The 21,533-nt window shown below is 34.7% G+C and overlaps 1 protein-coding gene across 4 annotated transcripts in view; it reads left to right on the top strand.

Annotated features, from left to right (window-relative positions):
- The window catches only part of LOC114325450 (ELKS/Rab6-interacting/CAST family member 1), a 607,107-nt gene that overhangs the window by 131,471 nt on the left and 454,103 nt on the right, over window positions 1-21,533 (top strand). For all 4 annotated transcript variants that reach the window (XM_050642808.1, XM_028273526.2, XM_028273523.2 and 1 more), the window contains exon 2: window positions 7,442-7,588. In XM_050642808.1, the coding sequence (XP_050498765.1) occupies window positions 7,442-7,588 (147 nt within the window). The remainder of the gene's footprint in view (window positions 1-7,441; window positions 7,589-21,533) is intronic.

The following is a 21,533-nucleotide window of genomic DNA, read 5'->3' as shown; positions in this document are numbered from 1 at the left end:
ACATGGGACGTTTTCGTAGTCTGACGTTCGAAACTTATAACCTGTTCCAAAATGAAAACTTCCTTTGTTCCACTGTTCCCGTACATCAAAGTTTGTCCGATTAGCCACCGTAAAGTTATTGACAAATTTTTAGCTTGCTATTAATCATTTTTTTTTAGTAAGCGGGATCCATGCCTATTGGCTCCTTACTGAGTTCCAGGGTGTTTTATTTAAAAATTTAAAAACTCTTAGTCATATCCTTGTGATAATTGGCAGAAAGTGTATGTACCTAATAAATTATGTTAAATGAATGTTTTTGGCTACTACCACAAGTGTAAGATAGCGGAAAGTGAATGGCTTACTTTTCGCAAAATCTACGATACTGGCGAAATTGCTATTTTAGTGGAATTTTTCGTTTTTTTAATACTTTCTATGTAAATAATATACTCTTCTTTCGTAACGATAAAGTCATTATTTTTCAAGACATTTGAAGTTAAAAATGAAGCGGCACAATTTTTATTTTGATTAATGTATAAATTATATCAGTATTTTTGGGTCATAGAATGAAATCTACTTACACTGTACGTCAGAGAAAACGAGCAGCCCACAAAATGGGTCATTTTTGATGTCTCGAAATTCCTAAACCTGTTGTCCAATTTAAGTGATTCTTTTATTATGGCATAGTCTTAATCTTTAACAATATCCGTGTAATAATATTTTTGATAAACAGGTAAATTTTCATTATATACCAAGTGGACCAATAAAACTGTGTTTTTTTCTCAAAGTTCGCAGCACCCTGTGGAATATTCTAACATATATAAAATTATTAAATTAAAACCGAACTATAGCCTCAGTTTTTCTTAACATTATGTGTTTTGATTTATTCACTTATGTGGGATAATAACAAAGTTAGGTACTTTAACAACTAGCCATGTTCTTCATTAATACAGAGTGTTTCTAAATAAGTGCGACGAACTTTAAGGGGTAATTCTGCATGAAAAAATAATGACCGTTTGCTTTGTAAGCATATGTCAGCAAATGCGTTTACGAGATACGGGATGTTGAATTTTTTCTTACAAATTGACGATTTATTTATTGCTCCAAAACCAGTTGAGATATATGCAAATGAAATTTGATAGATTTTAAGAAGTAGTTATTACACATTTTTTGACGTACAATTAAGAGATTTATATTCACTATTGGCGTGTATACGGTTCATATTACCCGCATGTCAATGGCGAATATGAAACTCTTAATTGTACGTCAAAAAATGTGCAATAAGTTGCTCTTAAAATCTACCAAATTTCATTTGCATATCTCAACCGGTTTTAGAGCAATAAATAAATCGTCAATTTGTAAGAAAATATTCAACATCCCATATCTCAGAAATGAAGCATTTGCATACATATATGTTTATAAAGCAAAGAGTCATAATTTTTTATGGAGAATTACCCCTTAAAGTTTATCGCACTTATTTAGAAACATCCTGTACCGATGAAGAACATAGCTAGATGGTAAACTACATAACTTATCTAATATCCAACATAAATGAATGAGTAAAAAAAAGAATGTTAAGAAGACCTGAGGCTATAGTTGGGTTTTAATTGCAGTATTTTATAAATGCTAGAATATTCCACAGGGTGTTCCGAATTTTTATAAAAAAACACAGTTTGGTTGGTACACCCGGTATACAATGACAATTTACCTGTTTAGCAACAATATGATTATACATAGCGATATTTTAAAATAATAAGGCTATAACAAATTTAAAAAATTACTTTTAATCGGACAACAGGTTTAGGAAATTTAAGACATCAAAAATAATCCAGTTTGTGGGGTGACCGTTTTCTCTGACGCACGGTGTATTGCGCAAATTAAATTTTAATAGCTGTTAACAAAAAACATAATGTTATTTATTGAATCTTCTTGAAACGAATAGTAGTATAGTATAGTTGATACAAAAGAAGGCGTAACCCAGACATCCAAAGTGAAAGTTATTCTTCAACACCAAATTGTTCTATATGGTCCACACAATGTCCAGAAAAAAGTCACACCATTTTGAGCGTCGGGTTTGGGGGGAGAGGGGGGAGAAATCGGTAAATTCGTAGTTTTTTAAGTTTTTCGCCAATATTTCTAAAACTATGCGGTTTAGCATGAACAACCTTCTATACAAAATTGTTCTACATTAAATTTGAAATAAAAAAGGTCCTATGCATAATCTTTCTAAAATGAATGGTTCCAAAGTTACGGAGGTAGTATAGTATAACTGGTCCAAAAAAAGGCCTAACCCAAACATCAAAAGTAAAAGTTTTCCTCCAACACCAACATGTTCTATATGGTCCACATATTGTTCAGTAAAAAGTTTCACAATTTTGAGCGTCCAGTTTTGGGAGGGAGATGGGAGAGAAGCCGGTAATTTAGTAGTTTTTTTAAGTTTTTCGTCAATATTTCTAAAACTGTTCTTTATCGTAAACAATGTTATATACAAAAATATTCTACATAAAATTTAAAACGAAAAATCTTCTATACATAATTGTTATAAAATCAACGGTTCCAGAGTTACGGAGAGTGAAAAGTCGAGGTTTTCGATACTTTTTATATTTTTTGGGCAATATTTATGATATAACTATACCAAAAACCCAGACATCCAAAGTGAAAGTTATCCTCCAACACCAAATTGTTCTATATGGTCCACAAAATGTTCAGAAAAAAGTCACACAATTTTGAGCGTCGGGTTTGGGAGGGAGTGGGGGCAGAAATCGGTAAATATAATAAGTATCGAAAATCTCCACTTCTCACCCTCCATAACTCTGGAACCGTTGATTTTATAACAATTATGTATAAAGCCTTTTTTGTTTTAAATTTCATGTAGAACATTTTTGTATATAACATTGTTTACGATAAAGCATAGTTTTAGAAATATTGACGAAAAACGTAAAAAAAACTACTAATTTACCGGCTTCTCTCCCATCTCCCTCCCAAAACCGGACGCTCAAAATGGTGTAACTTTTTAGTGAACAATATGTGGACCATATAGAACAATTTGGTGTTGAAGGAAAACTTTTACTTTGGATGTCTGGGTTAGGCCTTTTTTTGGACCAATTATACTATACTACCTCCGTAACTTTGGAACCGTTCATTTTAGAAATGTTATGCATAGGGGCTTTTTTTATTTCAAATTTAATGTAGAATAATTTTGTATAGAAGGTTGTTCATGCTAAACCGCTTAGTTTTAGAAATATTGACGAAAAACATAAAAAACTACGAATTTGCAGATTTCTCCCCCCTCTCCCCCCCAAACCCGACGCTCAAAATGGTGTGACTTTTTTCTGAACATTAAGTGGACCATATAGAACAATTTGGTGTTGGAGGATAACTTTCACTTTGGATGTCTGGGTTTGGGTCTAACTATACCATGCTATAGGTGCACTCAACCTTTAAAACATATTAATAGTCTATGTTATAATTTAAACCGACGGTACTCAACGCCTAACCAAAATATTTAACGACATATATTTAACCGGAGTAATACCAAAAACCAGAGATTTCCGAACCATCAGCTTAATGATGCTCAAAGGATATATAGACTGTGCGAAGAAAAAATCAGCCGAACACAGTTTGTTTTTCGAAATGCAGTGGGTACAAGAGAGGCTCTATTTAGTATACAAGTGCTATTTCAACGATGTAGAGACGTAAATTGCGATGTTTATGCATGTTTCATTGATTACCATAAAGCGTTCGATACAGTAAAGCATAGTGTTGCCAGGTCCGATTTGTTTTTAATCGGTACATAAGCAAAAACAAATCGGGAGTTAGGGTTGTAGATCGGGACAAGTAAACAACCCCAGTAAATGAACGTTTTGGAGTGTAATTTTCAGAGTCGACTCCGAATTGCATGAAAATCTGATTTTAGGTTCTACTTACTGTCTACTTAAAAGTTGAACTTGTACCGCTGGTTGCTTTTACTTGGGGGGTGACACTTACAGACCCCTTCTCGGGGGTAAAAAACGCGCTTTTAAAGTAAGTCCCGAAATGGATCAACTGACTAACTCTAAAAAACTTTTGTTCTATATAATTTTTAAACTAAGTCAATACTTTTCGAGTAATTTTATCGAAAAAAATATTCTTAGCAAATGTAGCTTTTAAAAAAGCAAAAAAAATGTATGTTCAGAAAGTCTATGAAACCAGTAAAAGCAAAGTTGTAGCTCATCACAAATACGTTCTTATTCGTTAAATTCCAAATCGAATTTTTCAATTTGAATTAACCAAAAAATTAAGCAATTTTCGGGCAAAACCTATTAAATTTTTTTCACGTGTTTCAAAAATCTTTGATTTTGTTTTATATAAAAGTCTCTAGCATTAAAACTAAGCGAGTTACGCTCAAAATAAAGTTGGCCCATTTTTTTTGGTAAAAAAATCGTGAAAATCTCCCCCTATTTAGCACCGTAAATAAAATTAATCGTTACCGCTTTACCATTTACTTTATATGTGTATTGTTAATATGATCTGTAAGGTTTACCGTTTGGGAGTGCTTAATTTTGAAAAAAATTGGTTTTGTGGTAAAAAAAATTTTCCTAGAATATTGGAAAATGCCCTTTTTTTCAAAATAACTTAAAAAGTATTAGGGATACTAAAGTAGGTAGGTTTTGCTTTTATAATAAATATGATAGATTCATTTTGTTTTTCTGTAAGACAAAAATTGGCTAAAATATGGCTGTTCATATTTTGCATACACTCGTGATTAGTGACTCGTTTAGACCCTTTCAATCATGTAAAAAATACATAAATAAAGTAAATTGTTTGTAAAGCGGTAACGATTAATTTTATTTGGGGCGCTAAGTAGGGGGAGATTTTCACGATTTTTTTACCAAAAAAAAAGGAGTCAACTTGATTTTGAGCATAACTCGCTTAGTTTTGATGCTAGAAATTTTTTAAAACATAAAAATAAAGGACTAAGTTTTCACTCTAATGGCATATAACATATCCCACCAGAATGAAAACAATGGGAACCTTCTCTGGTTACACCTCCGAGGCTTCTACAATTTAGTCCGAGGTATTAGTCTCTCATCAGGAGGCACATATGCTGCTCTCCCTGATCCAACCAAAACAAACCCCAGCGTGCAGTCCCGAATTGCAACGAACGAAATGGCATAGATGCCCTAGCGGCAACTGCTAGCAAAAGACTAAGTTTTCACTCTAATGGCATATAACATATCCCACCAGAATGAAAACAATGGGAACCTTCTCTGGTTACACCTCCGAGGCTTCTACAATTTGTCACCCCCCCCCCCCGACTAAAAGCAACCAACGGCACAAGCCGTCCAAGTTTTCGTGCAATTCGGAGTGGATCCTGAAAATTATACGGTATCGCCGTATTTCCCGTTCATTTACTGGACTACAAGGTGTTTCTATAATCTGTATTTAATCCTACATAATAAAAATAATCAGACGAAAATACAAAAAAATCGTAGATTAAGTAAATTATTTATTTTTTATTAAAATTATATTTTTCATTCGATGTTGCCGCATTTAGGAGTGCCTGGATTTTATAACATAGTTGTAAAATTCACTCCAAGTCCTCCTGAAATTGGTTTTCGTGGGTGAAAATCGGAACATTTAGTGTCCCGATCAGGTACAAATCGGTACGCGTCCCCAGACCCCTGAAAATCGGGACGTCCCGCGCAAATCGGGACACCTGGTAACGCTAGTAAAGCACGAAAAGCTGGTGGAGATATTAACCAATATTGGAATTAACACCTGTGATTTAAGGATTATCAGCAATATCTACTGGAATTAAACATCATCTATCCGAACAGATGAACAGGAGAATCCGACGATATCAAAATCAAACGTGGGGTCCGTCAGGGATGTATACTATCCCCACTGCTGTTTAACATCTTCTGAGGAAATTTTTCAAGAAGCAGTGGATGATGTTGAGGCCGGAATTCGAATTAACGGAGAATGTATCAATAACATAAGATACGCAGACGACACTGTGGTATTCGCTGACAGTTCTGAAGCCCTGCAGGAGTTAATGAACAGAGACGCGGAAGTCAGTCAGAGATACGGACTTTCACTAAACACTAAGAAAACAAAAGGTATGATTATCTCTAAGAACAAAGAGAAATTTGGACGAATCAGTGTGAATGGTCAACAAATAGAAAGAGTAAAAACATATACCTACCTTGGTACGAACGTCAATGGAAATTAGGACCATTTTATAGAAATCAAATAAAAGTCAGATTACTACGATGTTATATCTTTCCTATACTGTTGTACGTGTTGAGTCGTGGACTCTCACAGACGCCACCTGCAAGAAAATTGAGGCTTTTGAGATGTGGCTTTATCGTCGAATCCTGAAGATATCTTATACCGACCACATTACTAATGAGTGTGTTTTGCTGAGAATGCAAAAAGAAAAAGAGCTGTTAATCAAAATAAAAACAGCCAACATCGAATACCTCGGTCACATCATGAGAAACAGTGAAAGATATAGATCGCTGCAACTGGTCTTACAGGGAAAAGTAGAGGGATAGCGAGGACCAGGAAGGATTTCGTGGCTGAAAAATCTACGTACGTGGTTCAACACAACCACTACAAATCTTTTAAGAGCAGAGTGTGCAAAGTACAGATTGCCATGATGGTCGCCAATATCCGAAGCGGATAGGCACTACAAGAAGAAGAATAATCTAAACAATAACAATTTTAATAACACGAAAATTTCAATAAACTCATTTTAACTAAACTTGAACTGTAACAAAATAAGAATTAATGTCACGTCGTGCGTCGTGTAGATAGGACCGACGTCACATGTACATTATATTGTTAACATTATAACAAAGTTGTGTTTGACCAAATATAACTTGTTAGTTAAAGTGTATAACCAGAACTTAGTTTAAGTTTAACGACGGGAGCTTTGAGGTCTTGATTAAATCGAAACTTATTTGAAGTTAAATATGGTACAATCTATTTTCCAATAGTAGTATAACAAATACAGACATGCCATCCGCCTCTTGGCAGTTTGAACATTAAATTTAAGCAAAAAGTAATGTTTATTTGTCTAATAAACTTTTTTTATGCTTTTTGAAAACAGTACAATGTATTTTGAATTAAATAAATTAAACACATTATTTTTTTTTGTGTCAATTATTTTAATTTCAAAAATATTTGTTGGACACCCTGTATAAATATTTATGTTAATGTTTACGTTGCTGAATAGATAATTGAATAAACTTTCAAATTAGATAGCACACGGCTGCTATTCTTATTAAAAAAAATCATCGATTATGTGATCACGACTAGTATGACATATATGTCAAAAAATCATAATCTACTAATAAAAATCGACCTGTCTCGGAATTTTGCTCCAAAGTGGCTTATTCTCAAAAAAAAATTATTCCATTATTTTTAACCACACTGTATGTGTATTGGTAATATGTTTATTTGTTTTTATTTATTTCAGACCATCCAATCCAATGTCTGTTCGATATCAGTCTTTAGATAGAGGACCCACAATGGACCACGAACGAGAATTTTTACCTATTCGAGATAGACGAGATAGATCCCTTGACAGGGGGTTATATTTTGACGATGAACCTTATAGTTCCAGGTAAGCTAAAACTTATATTTTTTATTAATTAGTACTATCACCATTCAAACCGTCTTTTAAAAACCTAACAAGCATAAGTAAGTACCAAATTTTATCATAAAATTATATTTTATCAAAAACCATCTATAACTTCGCACTTTTGGATACATTATTTGATAGATTTACCCGTCAGTAAACATAGTCGTCAGTAGGACCAGATGATATTATTGTGGAATTTTAGACAACATTAGCAATGTTATGTTCACAGACTTCTAAACATCCCCATGTCCCAAGACAATTACAACAACGAAATTTCAATTATTAAACAAATAGCAAACAACAATGGCTTCCCCTCTTCTACTGTAGATAAGGTCATTAGAAGGTCAATACTCAAAAGAGACTAAACCAAGCTTTTAACATAGAAAACGAACCCAACACTACATCTATTTATAGATCCTTATCCTACTTAGGGCCAATTTCAGAAAAAGTATCAAGATTACTTTGTAATAAAGTCAGTAACCTAAACATCTCTTTAAAAACCAAAAATAACATCAAATCCATCTTCAGCCACACCAAAGGTAAAATCGACAATCTAAATAAAAGTGGTATTTACAAGCTGTCTTGTGGGGATTGTAACATGACTTATGTGGGCAGAACTATGAGGATCCTTTCTCAGAGGATCAAGGAACATCTCAGCAATCCAGAGAAATCCAATTTTGGTTAAAATCCAACCTTAAAAACAGTACAATTTTACATAACATATATATTATAATTTTTAAACCTTCTACCCTCTCGGGCGTAGATATCATAACATAGGTTATATAGAGTGTAGGTTTTACATACCATACCAACCAAAAACTATAGACAAATGAACCTTTTAGAAGATCTAGAGACAACCAAAGAAATGAAACTTAATCCTGATTTTTGCTTAAATACACAAATCAATCTTAATTACAACTATAAACCTTTATTCAGACTTTTGTGGGAGACTCTGGAGGAAGAAGTTTGACCTCATGCAATCAAAAATTAATTTAAAATTTTTTTCTTTAATTCTTTACTAAATTATCATTAAAAAACAATATTTGTAATTAATCATTTGGCAGCTTATTCTTTAAAAATCATATTTCTCAAAAAATTCATTCTTAATTTATTTTCCATCTTCGAAACACCCATAGTGCACTTTAAAATTTGTGAGTTATCCAATAATATAAAAAAAATCATCAAGATTCTTTACATCCTGTATTAATTTAAAAAAGTTCGGGTTCAGTTTTTGAAGGATAACTTGTCAACTGATTTATCTTGGACCTTAAGTCTTTTCTCAATATGTATTTCATTATTTTTTAAAAACCAGATTTATGTAACTACAGACTTTGTTAAAAAAATTGTTCAATTCGATTGCTAAAATGTCATATGTCAACTGTCACTTGATATGAGAAAAGGTGAAAGCACCTTAACGAGCACACCCTGTCTGTGTCGGCTGTCATTAAAATCCTCCATGCCACCATTCTGCATGCTGACACCGTACACTTCAGACGGTAGGGTTTCTTGACCTTACCGTGATCACATATTCGTTATATGTAATGTAATTTTTTGTGTGAAAGTCCTTTGTGTTCGTATTTGATGTTTTTAACTTTTCCGGCTACCAAAACCAACAGCAAAACTGAGCAATTTTTTCAACAGACAGACAAGGTTTTTTCCATCATTAAAAAAACTGCATAAGAAATAGAAGGATTTTTATATCGTACGTGGGATCCATCTCTCTTCATAGTGGTATTTTGAACTTTTTGACGTAAGTTAAACCTTTGAATTCTAAGATCAATTATTCAGTAGAGACCTTTTATTGTAACATAGCTCTGAAGATGGCTTCATAAGCCGAAAGCGCTCAGCTAGGAATTATTTATTTTACACACTTCAAAAGTACACTTCTCACTGTTTATCTGTAACATTATTTCCTCAAGGAAAAGTTGACCAACAGGATTATTTAACAGAATTATGGAAGTGGGACAAATGCCGCGAAAATGGGAAACCAACAATAATTAGCCCCTGTTTACAAAAACGATGAAAATTAACAACATAGGAAGATATAGAAAAATACACAATTTATAGCGCCATAAAACTTCTAAGTCATACCAAGAAAATATGGGAGAGAGTAATTGATAGATTGAATATGGCTTTATAGTCCAGGGTAATAAGGTTTTTTCCATGACACTCGAGCAGCCAGGGTGCTGAAGCGTTTTTTCGACAGGTACCTATAAGAGCAAATTGTAACTATTTCCTGCGTAGGATCTGGCGGCCATTTTTATTTATAAACAATTAAGTGTCAAAAAATGGCATTTTTCCCTTTTTTTTTCAAATCAATGGAAAACAGTGAAAGTTATGGTTTTTTTAGTACAAATATCTTTGAGATTATGGAAAAGCTTTAAAATGACGTATTACAAAGTTTGATATACTCATTTATTGTTAAGATAATTGCGAAAAAAGGTCGGAATTGCAAAAAAAGAAAATAATTTCGCAATATCTATTGTAAAAATTAGTGTACAGCTTTGAAATTTGTGTCATATAAGGGTTCTTTGGTACTTAATCTGTGATAAAAATTTCAAAGCGATTCATTCAATTGTTTAAATTTTATTCAAATTGTTTATCCCAGAGAGCATTTTTTTTACAATAACATAAGTCAGAAAAAAAAATGACGTTAGAACCATTCCACAGGTGTCAAATGAAAGAGAATGAGCTATATTTTCAACTTGGTTTTAAAAAGCGAATAAAAAATGCATTTATGTATTAGTAATAAATAATTATGCAAAAGTATCGTAAATCTTTCCTTATAAACTTTTTATTTTGTTATATAAGAAATTATATATATATTTATTACAATGTTTTATCAATTATGATATAAATAACATTACTTGGTAGTTGTGCACTTAAAACAGGGTAAAAAAGTTATTTTTTTGGAAAAAGTTATTCAAAAAGTTTATAAGGAAAGATTTACGATACTTTTGCACAATTATTTATTACTAATAAATGCATTTTTTATTCGCTTTTTTAAACCAAGTTGAAAATATAGTTCATGCTCTTCCATTTGACACCTGTGGAATGGATCTAACGTCATTTTTTTCTGACTTATGTTAGTGCAAAAAAATACTCACTGAGATAAACAATTCGAATAAAATTTAAACAATTAAATTAATCGCTTTGAAATTTTTATCACATATTAAGCACCAATGAACCCTCATTTGACAAAAATTTCAAACCTGTACACTAATTTTTACAGCAGTTATTGCGAAAATATTTTTTTTTGCAATTCCGACCTTTTTTCGCAATTATATTAACAATAAATCAGTATATCAAACTTTGTAATATGTCATTTTAAAGCTTTTTCCATAATCTCGAAGATATTTGTACTAAAAAAATCATAAGTTTCACTGTTTTCCATTGATTTGAAAAAAAAAGGAAAAAATGCCATTTTTTGACAGTTAATTGTTTATAAATAAAACTGGCCGCCAGATCCTACACAGGAAATAGTTACAATTTGTTCCTATACACTGTGAGCTTCGCTGGTGTCGCTCCTAGCAGACTACTAATTCAACTTTCACCGGTAATTTTTAAATTTATTATTTAATTGTTATCGCTTAATATTTACAACGCAAAAAAGTAATTAAATTGTTAATCGATTTTTTTTTAAATTTTGCTAATCATTTTGACGTTCTATTGACAAACTATGAATTTCTTACTTGGGATACTTTCACAATTATCGTGTAGATGGCGCTAAGATTAATAGATTAATAGATTAATAGAACATTAAAAAAACTTAATTAAGTATTTAAAACGTTAGTATATTTAAGGTAAAAATATATACCACAGCTTTGACCAACTAATATTTTTTATAATTAATGTTTTTAATTTTAATTTTAAATTAATCACTTTGACATTTATGTCAAATTTCCGGTAAAGGTTTACAGACTTGTCACTACTGGCGCTCGCGAATTTGTAAATATCCCCTCTACGTACGAGCTCACAGCGTATAGGTATTACGTGTCAAAAAACGCTTCAGTACCCTGGCTGCTCGAGTGTCACGAACAGGGTATATTTTTGTCTTATTACCCTGGCCTATTATGCAAGCCAGATCGACAACAGATGCAATTTTCATTTTAAGACAGTTGATGGAAAAATACGGGAATACAGAAATATACGCTTATATGGTATTCATTGATGTTGAGAAAGCATATGATAAAGTTCCTCTAGAGATTCTGTGGTAGGCATAAATTTTATTTGAAAGTAGGATTACATCAAGTTTCGGTGTTTCATTCTTGTTTATTATCATGAGTATTGTATCAATTAGAATATCACCGAGAAAAACAACAAAAATATAAAGACCTTAGAAGAGAAGTGCATTCATAGAAGAAAAAAGAGAACTTATGAAAATAGAATACTAGAAGAACTTGAGGCATTAAAACAGGAAAATCAAACAAGAAAATTCTATAAAACTCTGAATAATGCAAGAAAGGAATTCAAACCAAGGCTAAGACTATGTAAGGATAAGGAGGGGCACATACTCAATACAAAAGAAGAAATATTGAAAAGGTGGGTGGAATACTATAAAGAACTACTTACCATCGAAGTAGAAGATCCAAATCAACCGAACCCAAGAGCAACCAACAATACACCATTAGAGCCTCCATCAATTCAAGAAGTACGGGATGTAATAAAACACCTAAGAAATAATAAATCTCCAGGAAGTGATGGTATATCCGCGGAACTTATTAAATATGGAGGTGCTACCCTGACTAATCAAATATATAAAATAATACTAAGAGCCTGGAATGAGGAACAAATCCCGGAAGAGTGGTGTCTTGGAATCGTTTGCCCGCTACACAAAAAGGGTGATCAATTGGAATGTAGAAACTATAGGGGAATAACCCTCCTTAATACAGCTTACAAAATATTTTCGAGCATCTTATATGGTCGCCTAAGTGCATATTCAGAGGAGCTTCTTGGAGAATATCAAAGTGGTTTTAGGCCTGGTCGATCAACAACAGACCAGATCTTTGTGCTAAGACAAATACTGGAAAAAACCAATGAATTCAATATCGACACATACCATCTTTTCGTAGATTTTAAATCGGCCTATGATAGTGTCCTAAGAAATAAATTGTATGAAGCCATGGATGAATTCCACATCCCTGACAAACTGGTAAGATTGGTTAAGGCTACAATGCGTAAAGTCGTTTGCAAAGTCGAAATACAGGGCGAACAATCACAGGCGTTTGAAACGAATATTGGGCTGCGACAGGGAGATACGCTGGCGTGTCTCCTCTTCAACATAGCTCTGGAAAAGGCGGTCAGAGATGCCCGAATAGACAACAGAGGAAATATTTTTAATAAATCATCCCAAATTTTGGCATATGCCGATGACGTGGACCTAGTTGCCCGCACAACACGCAAACTAGAAGAAATGTATACCACCTTCTCAAATACCTTAAAAAATATGGGCTTGACAGTAAACGAGGAGAAAACTAAGATGGTGGCATCAACACCCAACAATAGAGCCAGAAACATCGGTCACCAATTCTCTGTTGATAACTCTACCTTTGAAGTGGTGGACAAATTCACATACTTAGGCTCCCTGATCACCAAGGAAAACGTCATGACAGAAGAAATCAAGCGAAGGATAATCCTAAATGCTATTTTGGACTGAGTAGACATATGAGAAGCAGAAACTTAAGCCAAAAAACAAAAATAACCATATACAAAACCCTTATACAACCAGTGTTGACATATGGATCGGAGACATGGACCATCTCCAAGGCAGATGAAAACCTTCTGCTTATATTTGAACGAAGGATCCTGAGAGGCATATTCGGTGGCATCTGTGAAAATGGTATTTGGAGGAGGAGGTACAACTACGAGGTATACCACAGATATAAACATATATTTGGTGGAAAAGACGTAGTATCTCTTATAAGAATAGGACGACTAAGATATACAGGACATCTAGCAAGATCACAGCATAACAACCCTCCTAGAAGAATCCTTATGTCACAACCTGTGGAAAGTAGAAATAGGGGTAGGCCAAAACTTAGATGGAAAGATGGTGTAGATGAGGATGGGAGAAAAATAGGCGCAGCAAACTGGCAACGGTTGGCAATGGATAGCACTGACTGGCGTAATAGACTTGGGAAGGTCGGGGCTCTTTCATAGGGCTGTAGCACCATTGATGATGATGATTGTATCAATTAACAGCGAAAATCAAGGGTAATACTCCCTGGTGCTTAATGTAGGCTAATGAAGTAGTGTTATTAGGAAAATGTGAAAGCGATTTAGACAAAAACTGGATCAGTGAAGACAAGCTATTAAGGAAAACAGTTTAAAACTTAGTAAGACAAAAACAGAGAATTCGGAATGTTCATTTAAAGATGGAGTTACTACAAATACAATGATATTTTTGCATGGGAAAATGTTGTGAAAAGTAATATAACAGTTTTAAGTATCTTGGATGTGTATCACAGAATTATTAGAAAATAGATAGTCGTGCATGCAGTAGATTAGGGTTAAATGGACGAAGTGGAAGGAATCAAGTGGTGTATTGTGTGACAGAAAAACTGCAATGAAGCTTAAAGGGAAATTTTAAAAAACAGCCACAGGATCACCTATGATGCAAGGACTGAAATTTGGGCAGTTAAAAAGGAAGAGAAACAAGGATGCATGTGGCTGAAATGAAGATTCTTAGATAGATGAGTGGAATGAAAAAAAATTAAAACTGAGTAGCTAGGGGAAGACTAGGACTAGGGTAATACTAATTTATGCAAAATGAAAGAGCATAGGTTCAGATGGGCTGGTAATGTTCAACGTCGAGGCGATAATTACCAATTGAAATAAGAACTGCTGATCTGCCAGTTCTAGGGATGAAGATTGGATTCTGCTTAAACAGAACATGTCGGTAAAAGAGGTTGATATATTTATAGTTTTGAGCCAAGATATATTCTTTTGAAGAAATATAATTAGGGAAGCTGACCCAGCATAGGTATAAAGGCAAAGAATGATAAGGTGAAAAAATTGGTTTGATACACTAATTACCTCTAAATATCCTTCTATAGGATTACACATCATAGGGTGTAAATGAACTTTTTGCCTGTTTTTGGACTATTTAAATGTTGAGCCACGGAGTAGCTGATTTTAATTTACTAATCACTATTTTTTGAACCAAAAATTTGCAGTTTTAGGGGTTTGCTTTTTTGGGCTCCAGATATATGCTGCCATAGGTTATGTGGGTTTAAAAATCACTGATTTTAGACCTTAAAACTTTGCAACCATAGTGAATGTGGTTTTACTAATCAATGTATTCGGATCCCTACAATTTGCAGCCATGGAGAATGTGGTTTTATTACTCACTGTTTATGAATCCTCAAAATTGTAACCCACAAGGTATATACCACATCAAAATATACTAGGGGACACCTATATTAACAGATTTAAATAATCAATCAGAAGTTGCCAAAATTCTAGAAGTAAACGCATGTTCTCGCACACCTGTGACTGCACCTGTGTTATCCAGAAGAAATCGCGCTCATTGACTTCAGTGGGCACAAGAACACGCAAATTGGGTTAGAGGTGAGTGGGCCTCTACTTTGTTCAGAGATGAGTCCCGATTTGGATTTGCACCAAAAATTTGGAGACGATCTGTCCATGCTGAACGATTGGTCACCGTGCAAGAGGTTTATAGACAGCAAGGCGGCAGTATATTGGTATGGGGTGGCATCATTCTTGGTGGAAAAACCGAACTCGTTTGTCTGAAACGGTTTCTAAATGTAACAGACTATCGCGATATTATTTTCGAACCTATTATTTTACCATTTGCATAACAAGCTGGTTCCCAATTTTAATTAATGCACGACAATACGCGTCCAAATACGGCCAGCGTCTTGCAAACATTCCTCAAAGATAATGAACTTGGGGTTTAATTATGGCCTGCACAATGGCCAGATTTAGACCAAATTGAGCATGTATGGGACATATTGGGCATATGCATCTTACAACAAAATATTGCGTTCAATACAAGACAGTAACTGTTTGAGGGCCTTTCAATGGAGTGGAGCAGAACACCGCAGCAAGACACTGACCGTCTGATCATGAGTTTGCCTAACAAATTTAGAGCAGCAACCAGCAACCGTGGAGGTTATACACTATGCTAACTTAACCTAAAAACTACTTTGTGGGTACCTGAGGGCCACAAATTTATTTTTTTATTTTTGTTTTGTTACCATTCTTTGACTTATGGAGTTCTCTTTTAATTTTTTTAAGAGCTATTGCGATAATTCTAAGAAAAAATATTTATTTTATATTTTGGACACTTGTTTATAACTTTTTTGTCTAAATATTTGAAATTAATTATTTGGAATCCTTCTGTAATCTCGCTTTTTGTTTTTGTCCCCTAGAATATTTTTATGTGTGTAGTGTGTATATACCTACAGGAGTTTAAAATTTTACTGTGAATGAAGCGAAAATTTACTTTGAGCGGGATGCGCCATAGCCTTTCAATTAATTTTATCAATTATTTTTTATATTTTAGAAGAGTAATATCTTATTTTAATACCCGTTCTAGACCGCGTGTGCATTATATGAAGTAAAACTTTACATAAAGAACTTTACGAGAAAACTTTATGTTTCCCACATGGCGGTATATCTAAAATTAAGTAACAAAAGCTGGAAAATAAATTCGCATATTATAGTTCATTGTGGTGTTTTTTATTGCTTAGATACATAATAGTGTACATATAATTCCAGTGCATGCATAAAATTCTCTTTATGCCCGCACTCTCAATCTCAAACATTGTTATAACTTATTAATTATCGATGATAATAAAAATAACGTAATAAGAATTTGTAACCCTTAAGTATGACCTTGTATTTAACATTATTTAGTCCAATATGTGCATTTATGGCATAATCAACTACCTACTTAATGGCCTTTTTACAAATAAGCATTTTATGAATTATTGGTAAAATAAACAATATTCTACCATACAAAAGGTTGTAATACCCCAATAATATGGTAGTCTGCTATGTTGCATACGTTTAAATCAAATATTTTATTTATCTACCATGTCATCATCACGCAGTGCTACAACCCTGGGTTGGCTTACTGTACAACTTTTTTCCAATTTATTCGGTCTCCCATCAATCTAGGGCCAAATGGAATGTTCATTTTCCAGAGATTTGCTTGAATGTTATCTCTCCATCGCATTCTGGGACGTCCGCGTGGTCTTTTGCCTGTAGGAATATCCTCCCATACCAGTCTTGCAAGTCTTTCATTATGAAGTCTGTGCAGGTGGCCTACCCATCTTAGTCACTGTGATTTAATTTCTTGAGCAATATCGGCTTCATTGTAAAGTGATTTTAATTCGATATTAGTTCTGATCCTATACTCGTCGGTGGTGATGTCGTGGTGAGGTCCAAAAATGTTTCTAGGTATTTTTAGTTCAAAACGTCTGAGCTTTTCTTCGTTTGCTTTGGTCATGGTCCACATTTCGCATCCATATGCTAGTACAGGTCTGACGATGAATTTATAGATTTTGATCTTTGAACCTCTTGTAAGATTTTTTGATTTTATAAGCTTATTAATTGCCAATAGACAGCGATTTTTCGATTGGATTCTGTCTTTTATTTCTTCAGTGACATCGTTGCCAGCTGTGATTAAGGCCCCCAGATACTTAAAACGTTCTACTCTTTCGAAGTTAAAGGTGTTGACCTACCCTGTCTCTTCGTGTCGTTCTATTTATACACATATATTTTGTCTTCTCTTCATTAATCTTTAGCCCTACTTCATCTTGTTGAAAATATCTTTTATGGATAGCATGGAATCTCCAACGAGATCACTGTCATCTGCATATGCTAGTATTGTTCGTCCACTATAACTTTTCCCATGCGTCACGACCCATTTTCAAACAAATTAAGTCAAAACATAAAGTGAAACGAACGTCGATGTGTACATACATTTTGTATACTGTAGGGGAAGGGCGGGCACAACGAGGTGGACGGGCAAGACGGGGTACCGCGATTGAGAACGAAACCCCCAACTCTATCTACTTTGTACCGTCACAGGTACTTGCAGGAGACGAGCCTCTGTAATTTGATCGAGTTTTAAACCGGTAGTGCAAACAATACCGTTGTAGGCGACTGAAGTGTATTGTGTGACTAACGGACGAGTAGTAGTTGTAATTGTTAAGACCGATTTAAACTAAGGTAAGTACTGTTAGGTTATTTGCACATTATTTTTTTTCATTTCAGCTAAACATGTACTATTTTGAGCGTAATATGTCGTAGCGGTTGTTCAAATAAACAATGTTTTAAGAATTTTTTACCACTTAACCTAAAAGTAGTGCAAAGCGGGCTAAACGGGGTAGAGTAGGGTAGGGTAAAATGGGGTACCCCATTTTGCCCTTCCTTAAATTAGGTACTTTGTTTCAGATGGTGTTTAAATACAAACGTGTCACCCAGAGGCAGAGCTGGTCTACACAGTCTATGGAAGGGGCGGTCAGAGCTGTAATCAACGGCGAAATGGGACATTACCGTGCATCGGTTCAGTTTAATGTCCCACAAACCACACTCGAACGTTATGTGAAAAAACGAAAAAATTATCCAGATGTGCCTATTTCAAAAACTATGGGAAATTACAAGCCAGGTTTTACACAGACGCAGGAACAGGAAATCGCTGGTTACCTAAAAAATATGGAAGAACGATTATTTGGGTTTACGATGGAAGAATGCAGAGGTCTCGCCTTTCAGTTAGCTGAATTAAATGGTGTTGATCATCCATTCAACAAAAGAACTCGAATGGCTGGAAAAGCTTGGATGCAAAGCTTCTTAAAGAGACATGCGGAGCTGTCGATAAGAAAACCTGAGGCTACCTCTGGAATGAGAGCTAGAGGGTTCAATAAAGTTGCTGTTTCACAGTTTTTTACACTACTGGTAGAAGTAGTTGAAAAGTATAATTTTTCAGCAGAAAAAATATATAACGTCGACGAAACCGGAATTACAGTGAATCCAAAGGGAAGTTCCAAAGTTACAGCTACGAAGGGTAAACGGCAGGTGGGGAACTTAACATCCGGAGAACGCGGAGAGTTAGTAACTGCGGAGATATGTTTTTCAGCAGCAGGTGCTTACATGCCTCCTATGTTGATTTTTCCTCGCAAAAGAATGCAGCAAGGGTTCATGGATGGACTGGTGCCTGGTGGTAGGGTGGAGTTGAATCAAAAAGGGTGGATAGACATGGAACTCTTTTTTAAATGGTTTAAGAAATTCGTAAAATTTTCTAAAGCGTCAAAAGAAGCACCGGTGCTTCTTTTATTGGACGGCCACTCTTCCCATACAAAGAATTTGGAATTAATAAATTATGCAAGAGATAACGGTGTAATTCTCTTATGTTACCCTCCTCACACAACTCATCGGCTGCAAGCTCTTGACGTCTCATTCATGAAGCCGCTAAGCACTTATTACGATGACGAAGTGAGAAAATGGCTGAGAACCAATCCAGGTAGGGTAGTGATATTTCACCAACTCTCATCATTATTTAGTGCTGCTTTTATAAGGGCGGCTACAATGACAACTGCTATAAATGGGTTTAAAAAAAACTGGGGTGTGGCCTGTAGACTTAGGTGTTTTTTCTGACGCAGATTTTTTGCCATCTGCAACAACTGAGATTGAAAAAAGAGAGAGAACTCCTGAACAAAATTGTGAGGTCTATCGAACTAGCAGTAAGCCAAACCAGCAAACAAATAATAATCCGACGTTTTCTGATGCAGTGCCATCAACTTCAAAAGCTATTACTCAATTCGAAGAAATAACACCAAGAAAGAAAACGATACCCACCGTTAGCCCACAACCAGACACATCAAGAGCTACTGTTCCATTCGGCGAAAGAACCCCTGAAAAGAATACAACACCAATCAGCAATGCGAAGCCAGGTACCTCTAGTTCCAATGATTCAGCTTTTCCGATAGTATCACCAACCGTTTTTATGCCTATTCCGCAAGCCAGTGCTGCAACTAAACGGAGTTCACACAGAAAGGGAAAAACTGCTATTTTGACTTCTACTCCTTACAAGAAAGAGCTGGAAGACGCTTTAGAAAAAAATAAGCCGAAAAGAATGCCAATGCTTGGGGTAGTAAAAAGAAAAATAGGAACCATCAAACAAACCGATGGTATTAAAGGGAAAACTATCACGAAAAAAGTAAAAGTTTCTAAAAAGTGTGATTCTTCAAGTGATAGTGAATCATGTGCTAGTGACGCAGAGTGCCTTTATTGTGGAGATCTTTATTCTACATCCTCTGAAGGATGGGCTTCATGTTCCAGGTGCATTCGTTGGGCGCATATGTCATGCGCTGGGATTGAAGAAGATGACGAAGAGATTTTTGTTTGTGAACTCTGCAAATAGGTAGTTTACGTGTTTATTGGGTTATTATGCCTTATTTTGATCCTACCCCATTTTACCCTACCTGACGGGTAAAACGGGGTAAAAGGACTTTTCTTAATTTTTTATTGTTTTCATGTTGTATTTGTTTTTTGCTAGGAATAATTTATGTTTTTTTTTATGTCCAAATATGCTTTTATTAATAAAATCATATGATGTTATTGTAAATATACACATTTTTTTTTTTTGTACTGATCTTTCAACCTTAAGTACCCCATTTTGCCCGCCTTTCCCCTATACTATATACTACACACATCGGCGTATGTTTCACTTTCTGTTTTGACTTAATTTGTTTGAAAATGAATCGTGACGCATGGGAAAAGTTATAGCGAACGAACAATAATAGCTTGGGACCTTGAACCGATTTCAATTCTGTTTTTATTTCGGCCGACCTCATGGATTTCTCTAATACAAGGTTAAAAAGTAGTGAAGATAACGCATCACCCTGTTTGAGTCCACTGTTGAGTTCAAAGTTGCCAGACAGACTTTGGTCATCAGAATGAGTTTCTTTGGTATTGGGAACTCCGCCATGGCATTCCATACTTTTCTACTTATCTGCTAGGTATTCTACTCTATTTATCTACTCGATTTATCGACCGATGCGTAAATGCATCAGCACAGAGAATGAGACTAAATATAAATGCCTAAAAAACCAACATCCAGTGATGTCTCATTAGGTCTTGGGGCCAGGTTATATCTACTCTCCTTGTGGCAAGACCGTTGTTGATTAATTCCCTTACTAACTCATTTTCGTGGTGAATGGTACATTTATTTTGTGGCTTCGTGTGTCGATTGATTTTTTATCTGACGTAAGGAATCCTTAAATCGTAGTAAAGTGTTGGACTAGTTACGTAATATGGTGCATCCACCATCGATGTGAGAACTTTTGCACAGCCCGAAAGGTGTAGTCCGTAGTACCATTTAGGCTTGAGTATGACCTTGTATAGAAGAGTTTTGTTTTGGATGTTGAGTTTTGATTTGCGTCCAAGGAGCCAATGCATTTGCTGGAATTTTAAGTGAGACGTTGGTCAAGATGGAGATCAAGGCATCTAGCATCTGTTACCGTTAACAATCTTACATTATTCATTGGTCGGCATATGTTGTGGAGCGGTGGCACCTAAGATCCCGACAGCCAAAATCCCGACGGCCAAAACACCGACACGCCAGAATCCCGACACGCCAGTGTCCCGCCAGGCCAAAATCCCGACATGCAACAATCCTCGCATAAGCAAAAATTCCGACCACTACATTTTGAATATTTATTGTTTCCTTTTCAAATGCAATACCAAATCATATTATAAAGTTTTGAAATGGAAAAATTAATTACTTACTAATAAGTACGGGTACTAATTATTATGTATTTTAAAAGAAAAAATCATTAAACACTTCATTATATAATATAAAAGCTATACTGACTGAAATGGAAGGTTGTAAGTGACATGATAATATATATTATATGAAAGTAAACTTGAATTCAGGATTTGATTATACATGTATAAT

Source organism: Diabrotica virgifera, chromosome 1 (genome assembly GCF_917563875.1).
Source record: "Diabrotica virgifera virgifera chromosome 1, PGI_DIABVI_V3a".
NCBI classification, from domain to species: domain Eukaryota; kingdom Metazoa; phylum Arthropoda; class Insecta; order Coleoptera; family Chrysomelidae; genus Diabrotica; species Diabrotica virgifera.
This window is presented reverse-complemented; position numbering and strand designations above follow the sequence as displayed.